Source organism: Aulonocara sp. 'chitande type north' Nkhata Bay, linkage group LG2, assembly GCF_057382095.1.
Source record: "Aulonocara sp. 'chitande type north' Nkhata Bay isolate Kocher_YH1m ecotype deep benthic linkage group LG2, A_spYH_male_GT1.1, whole genome shotgun sequence".
In the NCBI taxonomy this organism is placed as follows: domain Eukaryota; kingdom Metazoa; phylum Chordata; class Actinopteri; order Cichliformes; family Cichlidae; genus Aulonocara; species Aulonocara sp. 'chitande type north' Nkhata Bay.
The window spans coordinates 26,122,916-26,149,672 of record NC_141345.1 but is presented as its reverse complement, the minus strand read 5'-3'; the positions used below and the strand labels follow the sequence as shown (position 1 = coordinate 26,149,672).

General features: G+C 42.4%; 2 protein-coding genes across 5 annotated transcripts in view; one reads left to right on the top strand and one right to left on the bottom strand.

The window, feature by feature from the left end:
- Positions 1-2,574, top strand: part of apbb2a (amyloid beta (A4) precursor protein-binding, family B, member 2a) — a 37,957-nt gene extending 35,383 nt beyond the window's left edge. Inside the window, exon 14 of one of the 2 annotated variants that reach the window (XM_086313562.1) lies at positions 14-2,574. In XM_086313562.1, the coding sequence (XP_086169688.1) occupies positions 14-190 (177 nt within the window). In that variant the 3' untranslated portion in view covers positions 191-2,574. The remainder of the gene's footprint in view (positions 1-13) is intronic. The other variant, XM_086313553.1, reaches the window with a different exon arrangement.
- On the bottom strand, positions 2,013-26,388 carry LOC147337993 (protein NSUN7). Of its 3 annotated transcripts, none has more exons than XM_086313571.1 (13): positions 26,095-26,388; positions 24,637-25,017; positions 19,471-19,529; positions 16,964-17,091; positions 16,218-16,370; positions 15,379-15,562; positions 11,599-11,833; positions 10,991-11,134; positions 10,407-10,532; positions 9,142-9,277; positions 8,325-8,448; positions 2,891-3,155; positions 2,013-2,510 (listed from the first exon to the last, which is right to left on the bottom strand). In XM_086313571.1, exons 2-13 carry the CDS (start codon positions 24,986-24,988, stop codon positions 2,071-2,073), a joined length of 2,346 nt encoding a protein of 781 aa, XP_086169697.1. In that variant the 5' UTR covers positions 24,989-25,017; positions 26,095-26,388; the 3' UTR covers positions 2,013-2,070. The 3 variants fall into 3 exon arrangements, with proteins under 3 accessions (XP_086169697.1, XP_086169700.1, XP_086169708.1); XM_086313574.1 differs by having other exon boundaries at positions 10,431-10,532; positions 26,095-26,386; XM_086313582.1 differs by lacking the exon at positions 24,637-25,017 and having other exon boundaries at positions 26,095-26,387.
- Between the last annotated feature and the right edge of the window lie 369 nt (positions 26,389-26,757).

Below are 26,757 nucleotides of genomic sequence, written 5' to 3'. Positions count from 1 at the left end.
TTCTCCTTCTCAGCTTCGGTACCAGAAGTGCCTGGTAGCACGGCCGCCCTCCCAGCGTGCTGGCTCTTCCTCCTCGCCGTCTGCAGACTCAGTGACCCGGCGGGTGACCACTAGCGTGAAACGCGGCGTCCAGTCTCTCATAGACACTCTGAAACCCAAGAAACAGCCATCAGAACTCCCCCAGCAATGACCGTCACCTCTGACCACTGCACCCCTCCCCAGCCTGGAAGCCACTCACACTTTCGCCACAATAGCACTTAATCAGTACCAGCCATGGTAACCAACGATGTACATACAGTATAACAAACATCAACACAGATTAAAGGAAAGAAAAACCATTCTTGCCTGACGATTTAAAAAAAAGAAAAAAAGAAAAAAGAAAATTCACCTGTTTTGTGTGAAAGAAGGGAAAAGCTGGCGTCAACTGTTGAACTTTGACACTACTTTGTCCACGTGGAACATAATTCCTCCTGTATGTGGATTTCTGAGACAGATGGATTACTCGATCGCGCATCATACAGACAGGATACGGGATTACCAAGAAGATGAAAACAAAAATCACATTTCTATTTACAAACTAGTAACGGAAGCCCTCGCCAGGTTTTCTTTCCACTTCTGTCTCCTTCTGAACTCAACTGGATGAGCTGCTGTAGCCTCCCAGGACTGTGGTCACGGATATCTGACAGATGAATGAGAAAAGCACCAAGATCATGCAGCTGGCAGCTGCCCACCAAATGGCATAAAAATGTTTCAATCGTTTCGATGAATGAGAAACTTCAAAAAAAAAAAGAAAAGGCAAAAACTTACCATCTCCTTTAACGACGAATGAAGTGATTGTAATAATCGAGCATATGTAAATGATTGTATGGGGGAAGAGACAATTTAGGGTATAAAGCTTGTGGATATTAGAGTGACATAAGATTTTGGTGACTAAAATAATGAGACAGAAGCAGAGTTTGATTTTGCATGTTTTCTTGATGGGGTTTGTTTTATCTTGATGATTTGGGAAGACAAAAAAAAGAAAAATAGATGCTATCGGCACAATTCATTTCCACTTGACCATAACTGGATTTACACACTGGCACAAAAAGAAAATAATAAAAATAATCCGGCCTTTTACCAAACATAATTAAAAGCTTGCTTTCTGCCTAATTTACAACACACAAATAAGGATTGTATTTTAATGAGTTTTAACAAATGGGTCCATCAGCAAAAGAAAGTTTTTAATGTGCTATAAATCAGTTAAGATTGTATTTTTTTTCCTGCATACATTATGAAAAGGAATGTAACATTGCTTCTTTTCAACTTAAATTCCTCAGGAAACTTTACCACATATACCTAAAATGTACGAAGAAGCAAGAAACTCCGCTCGACTTGGCAGATGTGAAGCGTGTTCATGTTGCTGGACACCAAAAAAGATCAGATTTGTGCCATAAGCTGAGGAGAAATTCAGTAAATCCAGCCAGTGTCCTCCCACTCACAAACAAGTATTCACACACAGATATGCACTCATAGCAGTTAAAAAAAAAAAGAGAGAGAGAGAGAGAGAGAGTGTCAGCTGTCACTGCTGTCAAAAGTTTTTAACGGCGCTCCTTTGGCCCGGGGCCACCACCTGCACTCAGTGTGAACTCTGTGGATGCAGTCTGATCTAAATGAAAACCACACTAAACAAACTAGAGAGATGCTATAAATCATTTCATTTCTGCTCTTCACCCATCTCCACACCATGTAAATGTAAGCTGTTGTGACAATAAATGCATTACCAAAAGAAAAAAAAAAATGTCCTTTTTAATTTTTCAGGTCAGTAGAAGTGCAGAAATATAGGCCTTCATCATGTACTGACATTGAAATGACACGGCACAGAAATAGAAATATATACAGTCTGACTGGACTTGACTAGGTTGTTCTTTATGGCACACAATGACACTTAAATTACAATAAGTAATAATGTTTAGAGTTAGACAACATTCACATGCTGTGTGTCATGAAGCAGTTCATTAACAACGCAGAACTTCTCGTGCAGGTTTTAGGCACTGCTAGCTTTATTTCATTAGACGTTTGATACAAAGGCTAGCTCTTCTTTATGCTCTTCTTTGTGTTTGTGAGGTCAAAACATGTGAGGACGGGAATTTCCTGAGCATCTTTGGAGAGACTGCCGCCGGAGCAGGAGGAAACGATCGGAGTCTGTCTCTTCCACTTGCAGCTGAGGCTGGGGCTGAATCTGGATCGGCTGTGCTGGGGTGGAAAAAAGTTGGGGAAGTGAACGGGAGGCAGGACGAAGAGCACAGGTTTCAGCACCTCCTTTTGAGGTCCACGTGAGCGGGCCGCTGGGACCGCAGGAGCGGCAGAAGAAGAAGAATAACGCAGAGTGGTGGTGACAGGAGCAGTGTGTAAGCTTTTTTCTAGTTTGGAGGAGGAACAGGAAGCGCTGTTGCATTCTGGTCTGGAGTAAGAGAACGAGCTTGATGTGGTGCCCTTTGTGGCTTGCAAGCGCAGTGATTTGGGTTTTTCTAAAGGATAAAAACAATAAGATGGGACAAAAAAGGAATTTATCATTTTGAAATAAAGTGTAGGAGGCTAGGGAGAAAAGGCTGAACTCATTCCAACCAAACTAAACATTACTACTGGTACACAACATCTATAAATCCCAGCTTGAAAAAAAAATTTACTAAATAGAGATGATGCAACCAATCAGTGACACTTAATTATCCACAGCCTATTTCTTTTCTTTTTTAGAGATGTAGGCAAGCTCTGCCCTCATTTCCACATTTTATTCTAACTTAGATGACATTAGCTTAGTTTTAATGGGCACATGAGAGTGGTATCTGTCTTTTCTCTCCACTGCACATTCAGTTGACTTGAGTTATTTGACTGTTGGGTGCACACCCACCTTGTGAAGACTGCTTCATGTTAGTAAAATCCTGATGTCCACAGAGCACAGCGCTGTCACTCCTCTTGGTCTGATGATGCTTGGGCTGAATGCTGACAGAGAGCTGGGACTGGGTAGTGCGAACACTGGCTGCTTTTTTCATCCTGCTGCTGTTTTCGTGTTGTTCTTTTCTAGTAAGGTGGTTGGAGCCCAGTTTGTCCAGTATGCCTTTTGCATTTGCCCTGGCGATCACCTCGTTTGGTGCCTCTTTGACTGCTGGCTCAGGCTTTTGAGAATTGAAAAAAAAGAATAGGGACATGAAAAATGCAGCGTTTCATGAAAATTTGTTAATGGACATTGTTCTTTTAAGTGATTAGCATGGAAGGGGAAGTGCACTGAATGGTACATTTTAACTGTATTTAATGTTTATTCAAAAAACAAATTTTTGGAAACGAGAGGAGAGAAAAAGGAGAGAGGACAGGAAAGGAAGCCACCATGTCCTTGCTGCTGGCTGCAGGGTCACCTGCTGTCTCAGCAGCAGCCCACTGCTCTCCTCAATGCCTGAATTATTCACAAGCACAGTGCACACTACAGGGACATGCAGCCTGCGTGAGTCTTTGTGTGTATTTAGTTTTTGAGTGTTTGCCTGTGCTTTAATGCAAATGCATTTAGGCGTTTGTACAAGCTGTCCATAAGTCTACATCATTTCTCTGTATGTGTGCATGCACACTGTGTCAAGGTGGGAATCTTGCACCTGTGTGACACCGCGTGCTTCGATGCACTCTAGGCAGGTAAACATGGTTCTAGAAGCACCTCAGTAATGCGGTCTTTGGTGGACGCCCTGAACTTCACTGACGTTAACTCATACAGACGGAGGGGGCGCTGAATTATTCAACAGATTCTCTCCCTCGCCTCCTTTTCTTCCCCTTCACCTCTGTAAATCTCACTTACTCCATCTCCACTAACCAACTATGCCATACTCTGTAAATCTCTCGCTTCCGTCTACTCTCTGCCAAACTCAGCTGCCACAGCAGTTCCTGGATTTGAACTCACTCTTTTGTTAACATTTACGTCCGAAATTAATCTCGTCAACAGCTTCCAAATTTATGAACAAAAAAGAAAATAAAGACAATGTTGAAGGGCATTGGCTCTCCCATTAATACTGTCCAAATTAATCCGTCAGCAGCAGCAGTTTGTTTTTTTAGATAAAGGTCCACCTGTGACGTGGGTCGCTTTCTCGGGATGCGTTTCTTAGGCCAGAAACGCATCACTTGAATATCTTTATTGTCCCCAGCTGTTCCCGCTCATAAAGAACTTCAGTGGGCACCACTACAACAGGCAATATATGCCAGACAGCATTCAAACACTTATATAATTGCTATTTTTATGACGCTTTTCAGTGTGCCACAATAACTTTTGATTAGCTGAGTTTATTGCAGGTATGGCGAGAAGAAAAAAATCATGTTTGAGGCACCATTACAGCACTTTGATTATCTTTTCATTCCTATCTGTGGAGGTATAAAACATGATGGATGGTCAGAGGGAAACGGTGCGGGAGAGCTCCGTCACACCCGGTGGGGGTAAGATGGCTTAATAACCTCGCGCTGGCATCAAAAGCATGAAAGCAGATTTCATAATATCGTGGCGGTAATGGGGAGGGGTGGTCTATATTGTGAATTATGAGGATGTGGGGAAGAACGGTCACAAACACTTGATGAGAATTGCTGATGCACCTTTACCAAAACAACCCTGAAGATCCAGTGCAACACAGCGCACCCGCAGCCAGTTGGGACAGAGTCTCTCTAAAGAGACACCTACACAAATAAACGAGGGCGAGGAAGACAGGGAGAACAGGCAAAGAGAAGAAAATGAAAGTGGATTGGAGAGCAGATGCGTTTGAGGGAGAGTCTTTATTAAGCAATCAAAGCCCGTGACTAGAAACCACAAAAGAATTTGAGAGAGACAGAGTGCATCCCAATTACCAGTGTTCACAGAAAAGTCCCAAAATTATCAAAGCTTGCTCTCAAACACATTATAGCAACAAAACTAAATCCCTCTCTCTGCCCTTTTTTTCTTCTCCTCTGGGCTGCAAAACCCAAGATTTGACTCTTAACAACTTGCTCTCAAACTGACTTTGGCCTCTCATGTTCAGACTTATGCGTTTGTGTTCAGGCAATGTTCTCTTTCTTCACCTACGTGTCACACCTTCGGTCTAGATGCCAAGTAAACCAGGAAAAGACGCCTGCATCTCTGACTCGACATTCTCATTTCCTCTAGCACCGTGACCTCCTTCCACCCGTTCTTTTTCCCTTTCCTCAAGGGTCTCACCAAGTGCCCGTCACACACTGTGATCCTCATGTTCACCCAATCTCAGCTTCTGCTGCTTTGTCCCTACGCACTGCCTGCCTTCTCTCCAAATATCATAACAACTCAAATGGTTCATGCTTCAGTTTCCCGGTAGTTGCTTGTTTTTGACAGACTGCAGCCAGCTCAGTGTATCTACTTCATCACAATTCCCCACACTAATAAGCTTCGCCAATTAAACTTATTTCACCGTTGTCTGTGTTTATCTATGAGAGAGCTGACTGACTCAGGGGAAGAAGAACAAGATATTTTCTCTGCAGACATAAATAAAGGATCACCCAATCTATTCTGTCTGTGCTTGTGAAAACCATACACACACACAACCTCTGTCGGTACACAGCATTTTCATTTTGAAGGCTGAATAAACTGTCAGCCGGTCTTACAAAAGTCAGCAGCATGACACCCTGGTATCATACCGGCGAGGCACACAGTCAGGTCCAGGACTAATGATGGAACTTATCTGTCACTTGAAACCAGACAGCTTGCCAGTGACGGATGCTACAGTATTGTGCAAAAGTATTCAGACACCCTTTACGTCTCTATAGTTTGCTAGGAAAATGAGAAATATATGTAGAGATTGTAGGAAACTATCATTTCCTCTTTTTACTGTTCCCATTTCTCTACTGTTTCTTATATTAACCCTAAATGAGAAAACATTCATCTGTGTGTTTTAGTGGCGTATTGGGAATACAGCCAAGTATGTGTTAATACTTAGACATTTAAAGTCCATTACACGATACTGAGACAGTCATAAATGGCAGAGTGACATTCACCACACCACAGCATCTCCTTTAATCATTATTGATTCATCTGTTTATCTTTTATTTTTAAACAGTTTATCATTTTAACGGTGCTGTGCAAAAGTCTTGAGCCATTCCTTGTTTCTTTATGGTTTGCTAGTAAAATTAGAAAAGGCTGCAGTAAGTAATTGAAACATGTACAAAGAAAATAGAATATATAAGGCAAAAATAGACATTTTTTTAATGCGCTTCAGAGCCAATAATTGGGGTAGCTGTAGTACAGGAGGCAGAGCAGTACTACTAATCGAATGGTTGGCGGTTCAATCCCTGCCTGCTCCAGTCAACGTGCCAAATATCCTCGGGCAAGACACTACACTAACACCAAGTTGCTTAAGCATAGAAAAAAAAAGTGCTTGCGTGAATGGGTGATTGTGGAATGTTGGAATAATGTGCTTTGAGTGCTCAGTTAGAGCAGAAAAGCACTACATAAGAACCAGTCAATTTACCACCTTCATTCTTTCAGTCTGAGCTCTTTTAGGCAGCTTTCTTTAATTTCTTTAAGTAGTCTTAAGGTATAGTTCTCAGGCTTCTTGAAAGACATCCAAAGCATTTCTTTGGATGTTGGTGCCTTTTCTTCCCTTCCCTGTTAAAATGTGTGTGTTTGCTGAGAAATGAAGCTGTTGCCAATCAGATTCTTTCAATATGGTATTGCATAGTGGATCAAAATCTGACTTTACTTTACTGTCTTAATACTTACATCAATTTTGACAAGATCCCCAACACCACCGGGTGAAATGAAGCCCCAAATCGTGACAGAGCCTCCTGACCTTCTACGGTCATTGATTTGAACCAAAAACCATTAAGCTGCCAGATTTACTCCTCAAAAAAGTTTGACTCCTTGGAAACAAAATATAAAGACACGACGGGTCACTCGAGAATTTACACAGTACTGTAAATGAGCTACATTTGCCTGTACTTATCTCTTTGGCTGCACTGCCTAAAAGTAGCAGCAGCAGTGGCCTGGAGGAATTTCATTTTCACAGAGCTTAGTTATCACTGATCCCATGTAAGAAGCAAAATGTAGCTAACATTACAAAGTGTTGACTCTGCATGCGAGGACAGATGCGGCTTTTTACAGTGTGGTTGCAGCACTCAGACATCAACAAGGAAACAGCAGCTTTGTAAGATTTCAAACTGACTTCATGAAGGAGCAATAGGAGCTGCGCTGCTCTGTTATGAGAAGTGTTTTCTGTGTACATGTACATTAACCCTTTAAGACCTACCATAGAACCAAGTCCGCCAGAGCTTATATTATATTTTTACATCTTGTAGTGCCATTTTTGAGAGCATTTCAAGTTGATATACATCAATACAACCATTATAGCCCAAATGTTAATAATATGTCTGCATTAAGTGCATAGTAATTACATAAAGTAATTACATAAATTGCAAAACAGTGCAATAAACTACAAAAAAATTGAAAATCATTTTTGTTTTTTTAACATATATTTCTAGTTAGAGAAATTTAAGAGGCTTATCCCTGAAAACTGTAAAGACAAGAAAGTTGCACAAAATAGTTTCCCACCACAGGAAATTTATTTTAAGTGTCTTCATAGTTTTATTTTTGAAATACACCAATTTTTATATACTGCAGGAAAAACGAAAATAAATATTATAATGCAAATTTGCAAAAAAGCAGCATATGCATCAAAATAAACTATTTCCAGCAGTGCAATATGAGTCCTAAGCATCCCAGAAACGACACAGAAAGTCATAAAGTCAAACATAACTTTTAAAAACACCAGTATAAGCTCATAAGGCCCTGATGGTAAAAAACTACATTTCCGCAAAATGACGTCACTTCCAGTTTCGGGCAGGTCATGGCGGACATGCGATAGTTCACGCTGATGGACGTAGGAAGTGTTACAAACAGCTGATCGGATCGGCAAAGCGTGTTTCTGGAATATTATGTTTTTGTTGCTGCAAGTGCTTTTTATGCAGTTTTTGCAAAGCTATATGTGGAAGGAAACTGTGACCTAGGACAAGCTGATGGCATAAGATGTAAGTAAAACTCCTCCGGTTTCATATGCAAAAATAATTATTGCGCTAGCTTACGTGGTGGCAGTGCTATCGGGATTTTAAAATAGTTACACAAAATGGAGCGTGTCTACTCCAACCGGCTTTAAATGGTTAATTTTGTGTGGTCACAACTCTCCTTAACACATTATTAAAACGGAGGTCCTGTTGTACATCAGTATATTCTCAGGATAAATAAAGTAGTTACTAACAAGGGTGCGTATATTGTGGCTTATTAGAGAATTCCTTTGCTCATCTGCTAAAGTGATGCTTACCACTCTGGTAAGAACAGCCAGAAAGGAGCCATTGGTGTGCTCTGTTGGCTCCAGCATGAAGAAACTGTCTGTTTCATCCATGGCCTTTGGATACTCAGAGGACATGAAAGGGGAAGGGCTTGGCCTGAATGAAACACACACACACATACGCAGCAAAACAGGAAAATACAGTTTAAAAAAACATAACCAGTGACATTAAGAAAACACATTGGAATAACAGCTGAAGATATTTTTTTCTGATTACTGACATAAACGTTTTATAATTATAATTTTTTATTACTTTGTTATTTGAAATCCACAAACATTGCACACAGGAGTAGATGTCTGGGTAAAACCAGTATGATCCCTACCAGAAATACTACCTTTGTTTTATTTACGCTAGCCTAAGGCACTGCCAGCACACCAGGCCAGCTTGCTGCAGAGAGGATTCAGCCTTGATGCATTCAAGTCAACAGGACTGAAAAACTTCAACCAGACTCTAGCTCTTAACCCCACAAACAAAGAAAAGAATCCTGGAAAAAAAAAAAAAGCAGGAAGGCGAGCTGACTGAAAATCGTTTCTTCCGTGGCCTTTACACAGCATTTAAAGACATGAAATGGCACCTTTGATTATATTTTCACCGAATTTCCTTCTGTTCCTGTCTGAGGTGTGCTGAGGCTTTGACAGAAGCCTGTCTAAAGGTAAGCAGACAAACAACTTGCAAAGTTGACAGACAGACAGACAGACAGACAGACAGACAGCAATGCAAACAGACAAAGAAAGGCAATGATGGAGACAGAAGCAGAAAGCACACTGGGGTGCAGAGAGTGAGGCTGACCTGAACTTTGCTTGTTTTGGTTCCCCCTCCTGGTCTGCACGGGCCTGGGCTTGCTGCAACGCTTTTCTAACCACGTCCGCATTTTCCTCTGGGTATGACGAGCATGTGGCGTAGACAATTGCCAAAACTTTGGGGACTATACACAAAAACACACACATTTAGTTAAAAAGCATCCCTTCATCCCTATTTACAACAATTAAATTTGATTATTCAAGCTGAGCCGTCCTCCTCATCAACTGCTCGCTTTGAAGAAATATGCTCTTGAATATTAATTTATTCGCGCTGCTTATGCATGTACATTGCTCATTTTATTTAACTGCGACTGGCTTGAAGATTTGTTTGGTTGCTGGCAGTCTGACTCCCTTTATTTGAGCTTTGATTTCTTTCTTGCTCGCTAATTATTGCCAGACAGAAATAATTAACACTCGGCTGATAAAGAAGCAAACCTGCTCAGATGTGGCAAATCGGCTCCAATCAAATGTGAAATATAACTTGGAGAGAGGTGAAAAGGAGACAAAAAGATTAGAACCAGGCCAAAATGTCATTCAGGTGTCCTGCAATTAGATGCTTCACAACAGACACAAAAGGCTTTGGAGGTGTGTGTGTCTGTGTGTGTGAGTGTGAGAGACGCTGAAATGAGACCATCGACACAACTGAACCACGGCACTCGATACATACCCGCCATTAATTACTAGTCCTATTAGAAAGCATCTACACTGGCAAAACCACAGACAAGGGCTGATCAATAGCTCCTTAATTAGAGAAGCTAGTTTACATTTTCCCCAACCTACAGACTCCACCTGCTCAATGAACACATCCCAGAGCAGAGACAGAAGGATCCCCTGAACAAAACAAGATGGATTGAAGCTAATGAGCATAACTCGCTGATACAGACTGCTGAACAGAGGAAAATGCAGCGTATAAATATATACAGTAGAATACAACTGAGCAAAAACACACTGACAGCAGATTAAAAGAGTAGCATCGGCATAAAACAGAATACTTCTATCACGATCACCTCTAGACAATTTATACAACACAAAGCGGGACACCGAAACACTTTGAAATATGCAAAGACTGCTGCAGAAGACAGCGAATGACCAGCACAGTGTAACATTAGGGTCCTTAATTAAAACTCAGAGAATCTCCAAGGAACACCACAGACTTCAGCCTAATGGCATAGGAGATTAGATAATTAGGAAGTGTAAGCAACATCGTGTCAGAGAGGCTGCATGCTTGAAACTCAGATTATGTGGTGCGCGTACGAGAGCGGGTGGTTGTACGCTCACACATCAAGGCATGATCAATATCCTTCCTCTGCTGTGCTACCAGGGATTCCAGTTTGCTTTGGGCTATGGAGCCTTGGGACAGGTCCTGCAGCAGGTCTGTATCTGAAAAAACAAAGAGGAGCTTCAGAAGAGAATAATCTTTACTTTATTAACTGTTGCCTTCGAGTGGGTATAAAAGCATCTTTAAGTAAGTATGTTATCCGCTAGTTGTTATGCCACAAAGAAAGACTTCCATCAGATATTTGTTCAGGGTGAAAATGTTCAATATATAATATTAAGGCTAGTTTAGAGCTAGTTTAGTGTTTTTAAGCTGTTGCATAAAAACATTAAGGACATGCTTTTGTTTTTTACTTTTTATGAATGCAACTGCAACAACTGCACAGGATAAGCAATAGCAATAATTTGCATTTAAACAATGTAAGCTTGATATATCACATCCTACAGTATATCCAGTGTGCACAACATCTTGATTTGTGCACATTAACCAACTGTATGTTCCCAGGTCTATATCAGTATAGTAAATAAGCCCACAGTGTATGGCTCAGTGCTTAAATGGTTACCTCCATTTTCTTGTAGTATGAAATCAACTGGGTTGCTAACTGCAGACACAGAACACTTGGGGGTCAACAGGATAACGCGCACTCTTTGAAGTCGCTTGTCACCGGTGTGCAAAGATTGGAATTCCTCCAGTATCAGTCTCACATCTGAGCGCCAGACACAGACAGTATAATGATAATCAGCACCAGGCATGCACATGTTCTCCGTGCTTAAATCCATGATGTCCCACTATATTTCTTTATAGAAAAATTCTGTGCCTGAAGGCGTCGTTTGCAATCATAAAAATGTCAACTTTGTTCCTTCCCCTTTTTTATTTCTCTAATGACTAGCTGAGGTGGCAGCCACTATCAGCAAAATAACCTGGTTTAAAGCACACTGAGTTTATATGAGTCCCTAGGATTTTTGTTGACAGCAACATCCATTTTTCTCACTAGAACTCGCCCAGTCTTTGTTGGTCTATATTAAGTTTTCACTTCATTTAAAGACAAAGACAGTTAACAGCCAGGTGCTTTCTTTTGTTCCATCTTCTTCTGTCGCCTCTTTTGTCTCCAACACAAACACAAACCGATACTGACAGCCCACTCAAGGACATACATCTGTTTTCTCTTACTGTTGCAGCCCATTGCAGAGACAGTGAGCTCCAGCTCCTCCCTTTGAGCATCTGTGCAGTTGTTGACACAAACGTAGACGCTGGGCCAATTGATGCTGTTGGCTTTATACTTTTCTGCAATTAGGGCAGCAGTGTGGGAGACAGTGAGGCTGGAGAAGGAGCCCACCATGAGAACATCTCCTTCCTCGTGTAGCAGGGAGCACACAGCATTTGGGCCCAAGCTGCATGACTTATCCTACAGGCACAGGGAGTGGAAGTATTAGTTTGTTGCAGCAATGCTATGAGACAAACCAAGGAGGAGAAAAAGCAGAAAAACAGAAAATGGAAAGAGTGATGGAGAGTCAGTGAACAAATATAAAGGAGAGATGATTAATTAGGGAGAGGCAGTGAGATATGTGAAGACTTATCGAAGTGTCTGAAATGTAACATTCCAACTTCCCCCTTAGTGTGTTTGTTGGGCAGCTTAGATAATGTCACTTCAGAAAAGAATATCGCCCATATGATTTTCACTGCCCTATGCATAGCCAAGAAAACAGTCCTCATGAACTGGAAAAATAAAAATAATCTTAATTCTAACCAATATAGAAATTATCTATTAGATTACATTAGTCTTGATACAGCCTCTGCCACCACATCAGATCAATTGCTCTGGGCTCCTTTGATCAGCTCCATCACCTAGTGGGGGTGGGGGGTCATAGTTTGGTCCCGCCTTCACTGTTGTGATTGGTGTGGGGGTAGGGACAGGCTTAGGGCGTCGGGGGGTTCCCCGGAGGCATCTTCCTTGGGGGGCTCAACCCGGGGTAGCGGTCATGTCCGGTTAGGGGCTCTGTTGGCTCTCCTCGCGGCTGCGTGCAGCGGGGCTAGGGGAGGGTCTGTGCTGACGGACGTGGGTTACTGACCTGGTAGCCTGGCTGCCCCTGGGTGGGTCCGGGATGGGCGTGAGGTTCTGGGGGCGCTCCGTCTCTGGGCTGGGACCCGGACCGGGCCTCGGGGGCTTGGGTCCTGGTTGGTGTGTTGCCGGGGTTGTGGGCGGGTGGGTGCATGGGGGCCCAGCCCTGGAGCAGGGTGCCGCCGGTGCGTCGAGCCACCTGGGGGGCTCTTCAACTGGTGGGGGAGATTGTCACATCTTGCAGGAGCTTTCCTCTCCTCAGGAGCTGCCTCTGCAGGAGGGGGAGATACAGGAGAGGTGGAGGAAGATCTCAGCCTGGGTGTTTATTGTCTTATGTAGTCTGGAAGATGAGTGGATGGTGGGGTGGGTGCAGTTTTCTCTGTGGTGGGGTTGGGTGGACTGTCCCGGGCTCTGTGGGGCCGGGCGGCGCTGCTGCACTGGGCCCGGTCTGGATGGGCCTGGGCCCCCTTTCCCTGGCGGGTCGCGGAGTATGGGGGTGCCTACTGGGGTCAGCGGGGGAGCTGGCCCCAGGTAGGGGTCACTTGCCCCTCCCTTCCTTCCCTCCCCATCTCCAGCTGCCTCCCTCTTCCCGCTCCACCACAACCACCCACACGTACAGGGCCTTGGAGTAGGGGTATGTCACCAGGGTGCAGAGGAGGCTACCCCCCCCCTCTGTCCCCTTCTGGCTGCCTCTGCCTCAATTTTATCCCACAACTTAGACATTCACATTACTCACACTCTCATTACACATACATATAGGATCTTGGGGGTGGGCACGATACACGGAGTCCAAAGTACCATCAGGGTGTACACCCCACCCCTGGCATCGTTGCCCACCTCTCAATTTTAAATACACATAGACATTGAGGGCTAGCAGGAGGGACCATGCGCTTACCTGCTGCTCTCTGGCAGGTAGCTCCATGCCCTCCTGGGTTTTAAATGCACCTTAGAACACACATGCATCAACATTACAATGAGCGGGTGGAGGGAGGTTCGGAGTCTTCTCTCACCCCCCGTTCTCTGCGACCTGGGAGCAGGGGGGCTAGGACTAGGAGGAGGAGTTGGCCGTCCGACTGCGGTCTGGAGTGTGGAGCCTTCCTGCTGCTGCGGAGTCGGGGCGGTCTGCCTCCCCCCACCGCAGGGAAAAGGGAAACACCACCTGGGTCTGGGTGCAGTTCCCCCCTCCAGGGGCGGGGGCACCTAGACCCGGTTTGTAGAGTACGCTTGGGGAGTGTGATCGTGTGTACAACGTCTCTTTATGTCTGTCTCCACGTTGGTTGAGTGTGGAGTAAGTGCATATGAGAGCATGAGGGTGGGAATGGATGTTTGTATCTGTGTGTGCCTGTATGTCTGTGTCTATATGTCAGGTTGGGTGTCAGGCGCCACCTCTCTGGGGACACCTCAGGCCCTCCAAGGTTTGGAGGCCTATCTCCCCCTACCACCACTTCCCCTGCCAGTGGCGGACCCCCTCAGACATCGGTGCGTTGGTGGTTCTTTGTGTCCGGGGATGGGCGTCCAGGTACACACTGGCTCACTCCTTGGCGGCCGCTTATCGGGGCCTGGAGCCTGGGGCTCGCTCGGGCCACTTCGGAGGTGGGGTGCCCCCGGCCTCTCGGCCTGGGGCTCGGTCACTCAGGCGCAGCTGGCTGCCGGCGGAGCTCACGGGCGCGTCACTGCAACTCCCCCTGGCTTCTGCTCCGCGGCTGCTGAGTGAGCCCTCATCTGGGACTCTCCTCAGCTCTTTCCGGGACAGTGGCGCAGCTGCCCCTCTGTTGGTCTTCCTTGGTCTCTTGTGTTCTGGGGGCCTCTGGATGTCTGGAGTTTTGATCTCCTCCACACCTGCTTCACGCCCTGGAGGACGGGGCTGTGGCCCCCCCACACCCTCTAGCAGATTATTACATGAAGGAACCTTTTAAAAAAACAAAAAACAAGCGCGTCCATGCTCACAGGTGTACACACGGGTGATCACACCCACAAACTACACCCTTTTTGGCTCCTACCTCAAAGCACACTGTGTTCTGTTGATCTTATGTGCTGCACAATAATGTTTAACATTTAGTATTTACTGTCATATTCCCATATATCATTGTGATGTTGTTTATTCTATTACTCTTGTTCTCTTCTGCTTGCTTTCTTTTTTCTTTCTCAGCAGGTGATCCAGGTGATTGATATATGCATTTTTTTTTCTCTGCCCGTTCTGTTGGTTTTTGTCTTTTGCCCTTCTCCCCCGTCCCTCTTCTCAGCTGTTTCTCTTTCCCTCTTTCTTTCTCCCCTTCTTTCCCCCAGTCAAGTCTGTCCCGTATTCAGTAAGTGAAAATAAAATAAACAATAAAAGGTGAATCAAATGGACCATTACGGCAAGGCTGGGATGGTCAGTTTGGTAAAGTAAATCCGTTGGGCATCTTTCTTTGCCTTTAGACAACAATTCTGATGGCAAAAGAGCCAAACGGGACAGGCCAAAAAAAAAAAAAAAAAAAAAAAAAAAAGGGAGAGGCAGTGAATATTTGATTGAATCTGGCCACAAAAATCTGATTTACTTGTGTTGTGGTGCTGCGTACTGTTCACAGTTTATGTGGCAGCTTGACTTTTATGAAGCAGAAATTAAATGATTAAACTGTCCAATCCTCCCAAACAGGATAATTCTTTATGGCTCAAAGTGAAGCACACCCATATGAGTGGAAGTGATGTGAAATATTTGTATCTGGGCAAACTAATCTTTCTTGGCATAAGCGATTTCAGTCTTACAATCAATTTGAGAAAGTCCATTATCAAAGTGAAATCATAAATATCACAGAAGACTGATGGAGCTAAAGAGATTCCACAGCTATATTAGAGTATTCAGAGAGGAGGCTGATATTGTCAGAAACCTCGTCTCTCAGTGCACCTAGTACCTGGATGATGAGTTTGTGATCGCTGAGCAGCTTGGTGGAGTACAGCTGAGCTTTCAGCTGTGCAGGGAAGACCAGTATATCCCCACAGTGGGGATCCTGGCAGAAGGTCTGGCCCTCCAACTGCCCAATCGATTTGACCTGAGAGAAACCTGCGCTCTTCAGGACACTCTGGATCTCATCAAGACTGGAAGTAAAAGAGGAGAGGAGCGATAAGGCGAAGAGAGAGGAGAGAGCAGATTAGCGGAAGCCCAAGAGAAGGGATAAAAGACGAAGGTCAGAGGTAGCAGAAAGAGGAAGGCTCTCTCCTCTCCTTATTATTATCTCTCATTATTCGATAATAATAATGTTAGAGTGTCAGAGTTGCTATTTGGCCTTTTAAGAGTCTTTAATAGTAATATGGTCTATAAAAGCCATTAAGACACACACATTCATACATACACATACAAACACGTGCACATGTACATACACACCATTAGTCCCAACAGGTGACCTTTACAGTCCCAGAGCTCACTGAGGGTTGCTGCTGATTGAATCTGTCTACAGCAGCAGGATTTACACCTAACTGAATCAGGCTGTCAGGCCCAGGCAAGAACACACATTAGCGCGCGCACACACACAGCATGTAGGGCGAGCATTTAATTGGATGTCAGCCGGGTACCTGGCCCATAAAACACTGGATAGCGCCCAAAGTTAAAGGTCTGTGTAAATGCAGGTGTGTGTGGACACATCCTGGGTATGCTTACAGTGCACGTCTGTGTTTATGTACAGGTGTAAATGTATAAGTGTGTGCTATCTGCTTCTGGGAAGGTGAGCGTGTACTCTCAGCATGCTCAGCTGACCTGCTCTTCAGCGTGTTGACCCATGCGTAAAGTGGAAGGTTGCTCGACCTCTGCTGCTTCTTCTTCACACTCTCTGGCAGGATACACTCAATGGACAAGAGATCATGTTTGATCCTGCAGCGGGCCAGAGAGGCAGCCAGTTTGGTTTTAAACCTGCACACAAGACAAACAAAAAAAAAAAAAAAACACTAGGGGCATCCTTGTGATGACAGCACACAGGCCAGATTTCTCTTTGAACTTTGAACATTTTTTATGTTTATCCACCAGATACCTTACATGGAAAGTTACAAATACATTACAGATTAAAAAAAGAATGTGTGAATGGTAACCAGTGAGCTCTTGGCTTCCTTTCTTCTGACTCCCCTTGCTCAGTACTCATGGGTTGGACTACTTCCATCTGCCAAATTGACCTTTTCTTTTATCTCTGTAAAGTTTTGTCACTGTGTTTTGCACAGCTGCAGAGCTATCATGGTTTGTTTGGGGTTTGCTTTTACAAAATCTCTCTGAAGACAATGAAACAGATTTAAAAAAACAAAACAAAAAAAACCAGAACAAATACAGAAACACGTGATGACAAACCCACACACAGGCAAATGTACATGAAGACAATACCAGCCAGGCTGTGTAGATTTTAAATACTTTATCTAAAATTCCTCATGTTTTATTGTGTTTGTCTTTTAATAATTTCACCCGCAGTGATTTCAGCTTTTTTGTGCTTTTGTTTTTTGGTTTGTTTTTTTCCTCACCTGAGGAGGTAGTCCTCCACATGTCTAACTTCCTGTACGATCTCGTCCACCTTGCATTCCCGAGGGAGGAACTTCCTGTTCTGGAAGTCATAGAGCATGACGGCAACAAGGCTCATCTGTTCGTCTGGCTAGAGTGTAAGAGCAAAAGGCACCACGTTTCATTTAAAAGCAAGAACAAGAGCAGAGGCATAATAGAAATATTTCTCATTTTAATAACTTGAGGAACAACCTTGTTTTTATTCAGTGGTAACGGCTCAAAAGTCAGCATATGTTGCATGTCCAGCATTTACACCTGCATCGGTGTAGTTCAGTGGTTTTTAAATGGCCCTATTTCAGCTACATAATGAGGAGAACTGTGGACTGATACTATTTATCTGTATTGATTCAGTGACTGAACTGTTTCTCATTTACACAATTGACACACACACAGTAGCTCAAGGATGTCCTGCCATGACCCAAAGTTTGGTACTTAATTAAAACTCGGAGGAAGTCTGAGTTATGTTTCCACCACTCCCCTACAATTATCGCTCTCCCTTAAACTCACTATCTTCCTCTCTCCACTTCTTTCCATATCCCTGTCCTTTCCTCTCTCTAACCCCACCTTTCTCCCCCTGAGGGTGGGAGGGCACCAGCCGCATTAGTGGCAGATGGTGCTCCATTGCAGAAACAGCTTGCCACATCCTCACAACTGGGCTAATGGGTAGAGAAGTTAGAACGCTACAAAGGTTTCTGTTTTAGGGGAGGAATTAGGTTGTCCTTATTATTCGGTACAGAGGCCTTTAATTTCTTTTTTTTTTTCTTTTCTTTTTTTGAAAGGTCGATTTCTGAGACAGGTTGTGGCGCTTTGCTTTTTAGCTCACTCGACTTCCCTCATTACCTCAAATTCCACTTGTCCTTCACCAAGGTTAAACACTTGGGTGTGGGAAAATTCCCAGTCACTAAGCTTGCCTGGAAACAGTGTCCCATGGTGGGAAACAGTAAACATGTCAGCTCTGCTTAGCAACTCTTATCCCAGTCTCTTGAGACTGTCTTCATCTCACTCTGTTTAATTTCAGGGCTAATTTCAATTCAGTAGTGTATTACTGATATAACACAAATGAACAAACTATAGATGAAATATCCCGAATGCATCTACTATTAAAGTTTCATATGCTTCATTTTACACGTGGATTGGAACTCTGTCATGTCAAATGCTTTCTACCTTCTCTGTCTTCCTGACTAGAATTTATTCAGGTTACTTCCATCCTCTGTGGGATTTAGGCTTCATTTTCCTCCTCCATTGTGATCAAATGTGCTTTAGGCTCAAAGCCTATGTATACCCTCATTTTTCCGTTCTACTTTTTTTTTTTCTTCCCTATCCAATACCCTCATGTACCCCCTTTTTTACATGCAGTCTATTCGCTCTCATTCACCTCTTTCTCCCGTCTCTATTTCTCTACCAAGGTTGAACTTTATAGATGCCAGGAGTGTAAAAGAAGGTGAGAGTGAGCTCTAAAGACTGTCTCATTGTGTCTGGGCTTTATTGTCTAGCTAGAGAAATGCAGAGTAACGACCTGCCACTATCCCGTAGGGAGAGCCATTCATTTCACCCAGGGCCATATTTCACAAGGCTACGATGCAAGTGTACATCTGTGTGCCTGTGGGGATTACACTGCAAACACATATATTCATGTGTATTAATGTGCCCGGATATGCTTAGGCCCTCGCTGAAATAGACACTGGCTATCTTCGATCTGTAAACTCTATGACAGCTCTGTTTTCTGTTTGCACATTCACCGCCGCTCGCTTTCATTTCGCGTCTCTTTCACCTGCTTCACCAGCCACGCAGTCGCTCTGTATTCTGCCCATGTTTTATCATCATCCAGAACGTCGGAGAAAACAGCTTAAGCAGCCCTCCTCTTTGCTCAGAATCTTTTATGTGGTGTGTTAAAAGTAGGGCAAAAGTACATGCCAGCCTCCTCCAGAGGATACCTCTTCATTTAAGAAGGCTGTAGGTTCACGGCTGTGCTACAAAGCTTTCTTTTACGAGTACACAGCATCATAACAAAATAAAAATTGGTTAGAGGACAAATACAGCATACACACTGTGCAGAATACACTCAGATGGTACATACAAACTCACTGCCCCTGGGTTGTTTTGATTTCATCGCTAATTAATGGGGTGTAATAAAGGATAATACACAGCCAGATATGTTCTGCCACATAGTAACGTTTAGATGTTTTTTACTCCAAAGGGAGACATTGTCATTGATTAGAGGAGGGAATATGAACAAAACGAGATGCTTTGTGAGTTGGTGAGAGGAGCATGTCAGTGCAATAAATCAATATTACTGTTACTGATTATAACATCAGAGAGAATAGAACAAACAATATGTGGAGTGTAAACAGCAAGACATGAACACTGGAGAGTGTTTGTGGAAGCACTAAGGTAAACAAAACTATACACAGAGGGATAACAAGGTAAACTGAGAAATTACGGACATATAAAATTATATGAAATGATTTACCATTGGTTGAGTAAGATAACAGCAGCTGTCAATCATCATGTCCTCCAGCAGTTCTTGATCTGCACAGGAATAATAAAACAAGGTTAAAAGGATAGAAATGTAATAACAGAGATTTCAATAACTAATTGTGAGTGAGTAACGATGATGCATATTAATGCATCTTTTATATCAATGTCTAATTATCCCTCGAAACCAATCCCGACTCCTCCATTTGGAGGAGGAGACAAAGGCACAATAAATTACTCCTATCCATTAATGAATCCACATCTAATGATAAAAACAAGAAAACACACAAAAAAAGAGCTAAAGGAGATGAAGACAAAGAACAAAAGAGTCTCCTAGAGGCACCCCGAATGATAGCAATTTAATTTCAAAAGATAATTCAATTAGATCGGGGGTTTAATTTCCCGTGATTAAATGCTTATTTGGTGTTTAATTAGACCTAATCTGATTCTTCATTTGGTTCTTTTCTTTCACTTAGTGTGTCTTTGCTATGAGAGCCCATTTAATTGGAGGAATAATGACACCAATGACATATAAAATAATGAAAAGGTCAGATCGAGACATAATCAGTGAAGCCAAACATAGAGCGCAAGCGTGTTTTTCATACCAGGCTAGTATGTGCCAGTATGATTCAATTTTCCATTTTATTCACACCATTAATTAACCCTCAAGTAACCAAGTAATTTATGATCCCAAGTATATCTAACCATATGCACGTCATTATGATATTTTTAGTCTAATTCTCCTAGAACGTTTTTACCAAGGATAACACAAGGTAGTGTGGGAACATTTATGACCTTGGATATATTTTTTTTCCCATAACACTACTTTTGCTCACTTTTGCTTTTATAGTAATTATTCCTTAATGAGGCATCTCATTTTGACTGCACGATCTCTGATTATATTTAATTTTTAACAGGAATAAGAAAGGATTAAAAAAAAATCCATCCTGATTATGGGGATGCTGTAATTTGTTGTATACAGAGTATTACAGAGGTACCTGCTCATCTATACTTTGCTGTCCTATAAAAATTATTTGCACACCGCTATGGTGCAATCAATAACTTAATTCTGTCATTTTAGTCCAGGGAAACTCTTCTTGACCTTCTTTATGAAAAAGGTGACAGAAGTCTGAAAGGGCTGACTTCAAACTGCTAAAAGGTGAGAGCTCGCTATCAGATATCTTTCCTCGGTTTATAGTGGTTTTCCACCCCCATACCCACGCTATCGTATCATAAAAGCAGCAACTGCCCCACTAACCAACAGGATTCTTTCTCTTAAAATATACATAAAAACAAACAGGCTTATCCTTACCATTCCCATCTGTGAACAGCAGGCTCTCCTTTTCGATATGCATGAGATGGAGAGACAGGAACACTTGCCCGTCTATCATGTTAGGATTAAAGAACCGCTGCTTCCAAAGTTTCTCTGCAGGTAGCGTTTGCTCTCTGCACAGTGAATGAATGGGGCAAAAGGATAATTTCTCTAATATGAATGCGCATCTAGTGAAGAAACAGACAACTGCGAAAGCTGTCAATAAGATGCATGTGTTTCTTCAAGTGTGAAACCACAGTTTTGAAATTTTGTCTGTCACAAGGGTGGTTTGCCTTTTGGTTGATTCCTATTCCTAACAGACACACTTCTAAGACTGCAAATAGGATCTAAAACCAGACCCTATCCACCGAGACACCACGGAAACCACATACTGCTGTTAACTTATCGCAACATCACAAATTCACACTGGGCACCCCTATACAGTGTAGGGCAAGGCAAGCATCTGCATGCAGGTACACACACACACACACACACACACACACACATACAGGCGGCTACACAAACAACTGTTTTCACATGATAGAGCTTATCTTTAATTGAGGAAACAGAACTCTACAACATCAGCAGTGGTGTAATTTACTGCAGATGCAGGTGAATAAGGTTTAGAATTGTCCCCATTACTGCAGAAGTCCTTAAAGACAATCTCTTAAGAGATAACCGCTCACTGTACACGGCAAAACAGATCTCTAAAGAGGCCATGACGCCTCATTCTGCAGAGGTCATGGTCTTTAACATGCTATAAATCACACACTGCAATTTGAGCAAAACACAGAGGGAATTCTGCTATAAATCACTTACAGGAGACATCTTTGCACAGCAGACGCCACGCTGGGTTTTTACCTGGGGGATGATGCAAACTCTTTTAAGTCTGACAAGCAACAGTCGCTTGAAATGAGACTAACAAAAAAAAATTTAATAAATTATGATGCATCCTCAATCAGCAGGAGGCACTGTAGGATGCAGAACTGAGGTTATGTGTCGTGTGGCTTCCATCCAGGTGTTACACAATGAGCAGTGACTGATGGTGCCTGTAGTCAAACAAATGCTCAGCACAAGAGCCAGACCTGAATGGCGTCTCTTTTTCCTCTTCAGCAGGTCTTTGTCTCACAGTGTTCTGCATCAGTACACCCAATTGCACATTAATCTAACATTGGAACAGCCATTGAAGGTACCTGCAGTAAGTTATACATTCACCTTTGGGCTAAATGCTCAATCTATCTTACGTATTATGCATCTTGACAATTTAATATTTGCTGAGGCATAGTGGTGATAACTGCCCTGATTGTGGTCAAGGACAAAAAAAAAAAAGACAAATCTTTCTCTCTTTGTCTCATACTCCAAGTCCAGCATAGCACACAGAGTGGCCCTTTCTCATTGCACAGAGAGAAGAGCAGCCTCAGTCATTTGACAGCCTGGCAGCCCAGTTGGCCAGTGGACAATGAGACAGAAATACTCAGAGGAGCCAGTAGAAAGAGGCAAAAAAGAGGAGGAGGGAGGACTTTTATGGCTACTGACAAGGTCAAATGAATTTCTACCACATTCCCACAAAAATTACTTTACACAGCTTAACACGAGCGTATTCCTCAAGCAATGACAGCACACTGCATGACCACTGAATAAGATATGAAACCTTGAAAACATAACCTGCCTTTAGGTCGCTGATCTAGCAGAGCTACACTGGAAAATTGTTTTTTTAAGAGACAAAAGAAGGCACAGAAGAAGAAAAGAGTGAGAATGAAGTGTAAGAGAAGGAGAAGATGTGGAGAAAATCCCAACAGCTTTGTCTTTTGTTTATGAAATGGCAATTCTAAACCAGGGTAAAGATCAACCTCAACACCAACCCCATAACATTGAGCATTGCTCGACACTCCTCACAACACCCCGAAAGGGAGTGTCTGTGTCTTTCGCCACCGACATGGAGCTCACTGAACCTTTTGTTTAGAACAGATAAGAGTTATAATCACAAAGATACCAGTTCATACTCACTGACATTTTGCTCTGTGTGCTTTTCACTGGTGAAGCGCTTCTTCTTTAGGTTAACATCTGACCTTTGTTCAGTTTTGGATCGGTCATTGAATGTACCTACAAGATGCATGTGTGTTGTCATGACTCCCAGCATCCTAGTGCTGCGTGTCAGGAGAAAATCAAATTCTGCACGAAAAGCTGGCGTGTTTGCAGGAGGAAGAAGAAAAACTAAGACGCTTCGAGGGTGTGTCGCTTCATCTACACAGCAAACATCACAAAAATACAAACACGAATCCAAAACACATACATGATTAAAGTATGTCAGTAGCAATGTCTCTGCAACACAAAATAGTCATATATATACATACACACCTACTGTAAAAATGACTTGATCTATCTCAAGTACTCAACACAAGGAGGTGAGGCTCCACAGCTTCTTTAAATGATCTTACCTTGTCTAGTCCAAACTTATAACAGTATTTATCTTTAAAATAATAAGAAAGGAGTGATTAAAAAAACAAGTAAAATGTGGAGTAAATTGTGGAGAAGTCTTGAGTCACCCTTCCTTTCTTTAAATTTTGTAACTAGTTACTAGTTGCTAGTTTCTCTTCTATTATCCTTAGCAATCTTCCTAGTTTCGCCTGGTAATGCAAGCAGGCTGTGATGACCTAGAGCTACAAATCTAATATAAGTTACTCAAATGAGGTGCTGGAGCTGGTGATGATGGATATTTTTGAGGTGATCTGCATTAATTGTTTAACATGTATGTCTGATATTCATCCAGATTCAGTGGACACACAGCGAGAAGATGAAAAAAATCATCCATGGCCATGGGGGTGTTCTAGCAACCTGACCTCGGCATCCACTGAAAACACGTTAAATCGATTCCAGCCGGCTTCCTGCCCTGGCTGTTGGCTCGCCTCCTCTGCATTATTGCCATGGTGATTACACACCCTGTGACTTCGGTCACCCAGACCTCACCCTAGTCCCAGCAAACAGATTAAGGGACAAATTGATTTGTAGCATGACGCAGAATTCCCCCATGACCACTCGAGCATTTTTTTTCCCCCTCTTCTACTCGCCCTTCATCAGTCTATCTATATGCAATTCTACCTGTCAATTAACTTGCCCAAAGCTGTTTGTTTGCCAGAAATCAAATCAATTTTGCTTGCAATTTCTAGAAAGAGAAATGATTCAAAATGAGAGCTGATGAAAACGTTTCCTGATGTCGCTTCACATTTACCCAAACCACAGACCATTACCAAGAGGTATAAATCAAAAATTAGGAATCGCTTTAATCTGTCGGTTTGTTGTTTGTTTGTTTTTTTAACACTTTTAAGTCGAGGGTCAGCACAGCTTCACAGGCCCAGAGAAGATGCAGTCTTGGTATTTTGTTATTGACTTTTATGACTTTTAATACTATATCAAAGGACAATCTCAGTTTCTTAATCATAAAAAATTGTATGCTTTGTGCTGCACTTGAGGTAACAGACTGGTTATCCACCCACAGCAAACAGTGACTTATTTTATTAATGGTTAAATGAGACTTTAATTGTTTCAGGCCCTTAAACGACTCATCCCATGATCTCAATTAGACTGCCACATTAGGATCTAATACCAGTCAGATTCTAACAATCAGATGCTAGAAAGTAATGTTTATTAAGACATTTTCCCTTCTGTAGTGTTGTGAAAGATCATCTCAAGGCAAAAACAAACTAAACAAACTATGAACAGAAACATCAGCTGCTCCTCATATGAGATTGTTGATTTATGTTTATATGGCAGGCGGGCAGAGAAAGGCAAAAAAAGGAATAATAAAGGTTCGAGAAATAACCCTGAGCTAACAGTTAATTGCCAACTTACATTTTAGTGTGCTGAAGGCCAACTCATAAGCTGCACGATGCATCTCCTCATCTTTGACTTCAGGTAACCGGAGTCCTCTTTCTTTGCCATAACTCACTAACCGTTGTGCAGCGGGCTTTTCCAGATGGTTATTCTGATAGATTACTGATGCCAGCAGGTAAACTCTGTCTGGGAAGCCCTGGCAGCTTTGGATGGTTATGTGGGGCTGTGGAGGAGCTGCAGAGGTGTCACTTTCAGCTTCATCATCCAGCTGGATCAGGTCTTTGCTGCTTGCGATGTGAGAAACAGACTTTTGTGTCTTGTCTGTGAAAGGGCACCTGTGACGCCCTTTGGCATTTTTTTTTTTCACCATCTTCTAAGGTCAGGTTTTCTCTTGCACACCTGAAAGCATGCCGTGCAGAGTTATCATAGTTTCTTTTTTTAAAATTAGCATTTATTTTTAGTTGCTTTTGTTTCTGATTTATTCAAGTTTCCAGTTGCTTCCAGAGATTCATTTTAAGGTGTTATATTTAGAAGCTAAAGCTAACTATAATGACTTTTTCACCCCTGATTTTAGTTATTCTTCACTATAAAAAACATCATACCATATGCTCCCATCAGGAAGATACTCCTGCGTACCAGCGGCCAATACAGAAAGATTTCTGAGGAGCTTTTACCCTCAGGCAATTAGACTTACCTACCCTACTCAAATACTCACTCTTGGACTATGGTTATATTAGTTATTATAAGAAAATAGACACAAATAGAAAAGTCTTTATGCAAAGCTGGACTCTCTTAATATTAAAGTTAAACAATGCACTGAAAAATTTAAACTTGAAGCTCAGAGATTTTCTGATTTGGGGCAATATAAACATAATGGACTTGACTTTACCTAAAAAAAGAGATTTTATTTTGTACATATGATGGTTAATTAAGTGAAACAGGATATCTGTAAATAAAAGCCACAATACAGCCAGAATAAAGGACATGATTAAACTAAAGATTTATTAACATGATCTCACAAGTGTATTAATTAAAACTTTTTTCCCTGATGACATTACGTTTAGTTGAATTTAATAGTTAAACACGACATTTTGCAGTGTAAGAAGGCAACATTAAATTCCAAATGCAAAGTTTGTAAGCCAATACAAACACATTTATTAATTTATTTTATTAAGTAACAATAATAATGTATAGAATATATAAATACCTATAATAGTTTCAGTTAGCCTTAAAAAGAGAAACGTTTTAACCAGTTTAAATAAAAATATTACAGATTAGATTATCAATAAAATGACCCTAAATGAACCAATAAATAATATGGAGTAATTGTTATCATGTTTCACCGTTGCTTACAATTTTCAAAACACGTGTGTAATTGCTATGTATGTTTCGCCATTTACCACAGCAGTGATTTAACAAAGCAGACCTCACTTTCTGTAGTAGCAGAGCTGGAAAATTCGTGTTGTTATTCGTTACCTTGTGAGACGGCCTCCCGTTATCCGAGATTCTCCGTATTTTCCTGCGCAGGTAGCTTAACGGTAGTGGCGCTGCTGCTAGCTGCTCAGCAAGTTTTAATTGCCAACTCCCCGCTACACACACACACAAACCCTGACCCCTTACCAAGCAGTAACAGGGGTTTCCTCGGGTTTTACTGCTAGCCCCCCGGCAGTCTTGAATGGGTAATTTATAAAAATGCTACACCGCAGAGTCTCCACTTACAAATAAACTTTCTAAACGTCAACATTACGGTGCAGCTTCGGGTTAGCTTGCTTCCGTCACCAGGGCAACAGCATGCTAATTTTAATGCCCCGTTCTTCACGGATCAAGAGTCTCCTTAACGCTGGATGCCCTCCATCTATCTAGAGCATATGGGCTTGTTAAAATTTTACAGGGCATTATGTCAGAAAACCGCTAACAATATGAGATCGCTTGCAGATGGCACGCAGCTGTTGTTTCATCCAAGGGAAGTTAATAGAAAAGCAGTGGCGTAAATAAAAAGCCTTGGTTACTTTGCCCCCTGGGGAGGTGGGGGGGACTTTCTGCCACCTTCAATTTCTCTCTGTGCTGCCCTGCATTTAAGTCTTAATACTTAATAACTCATATGATGTTTTTTGTATACTTTTGTATAAGCTGGACCTT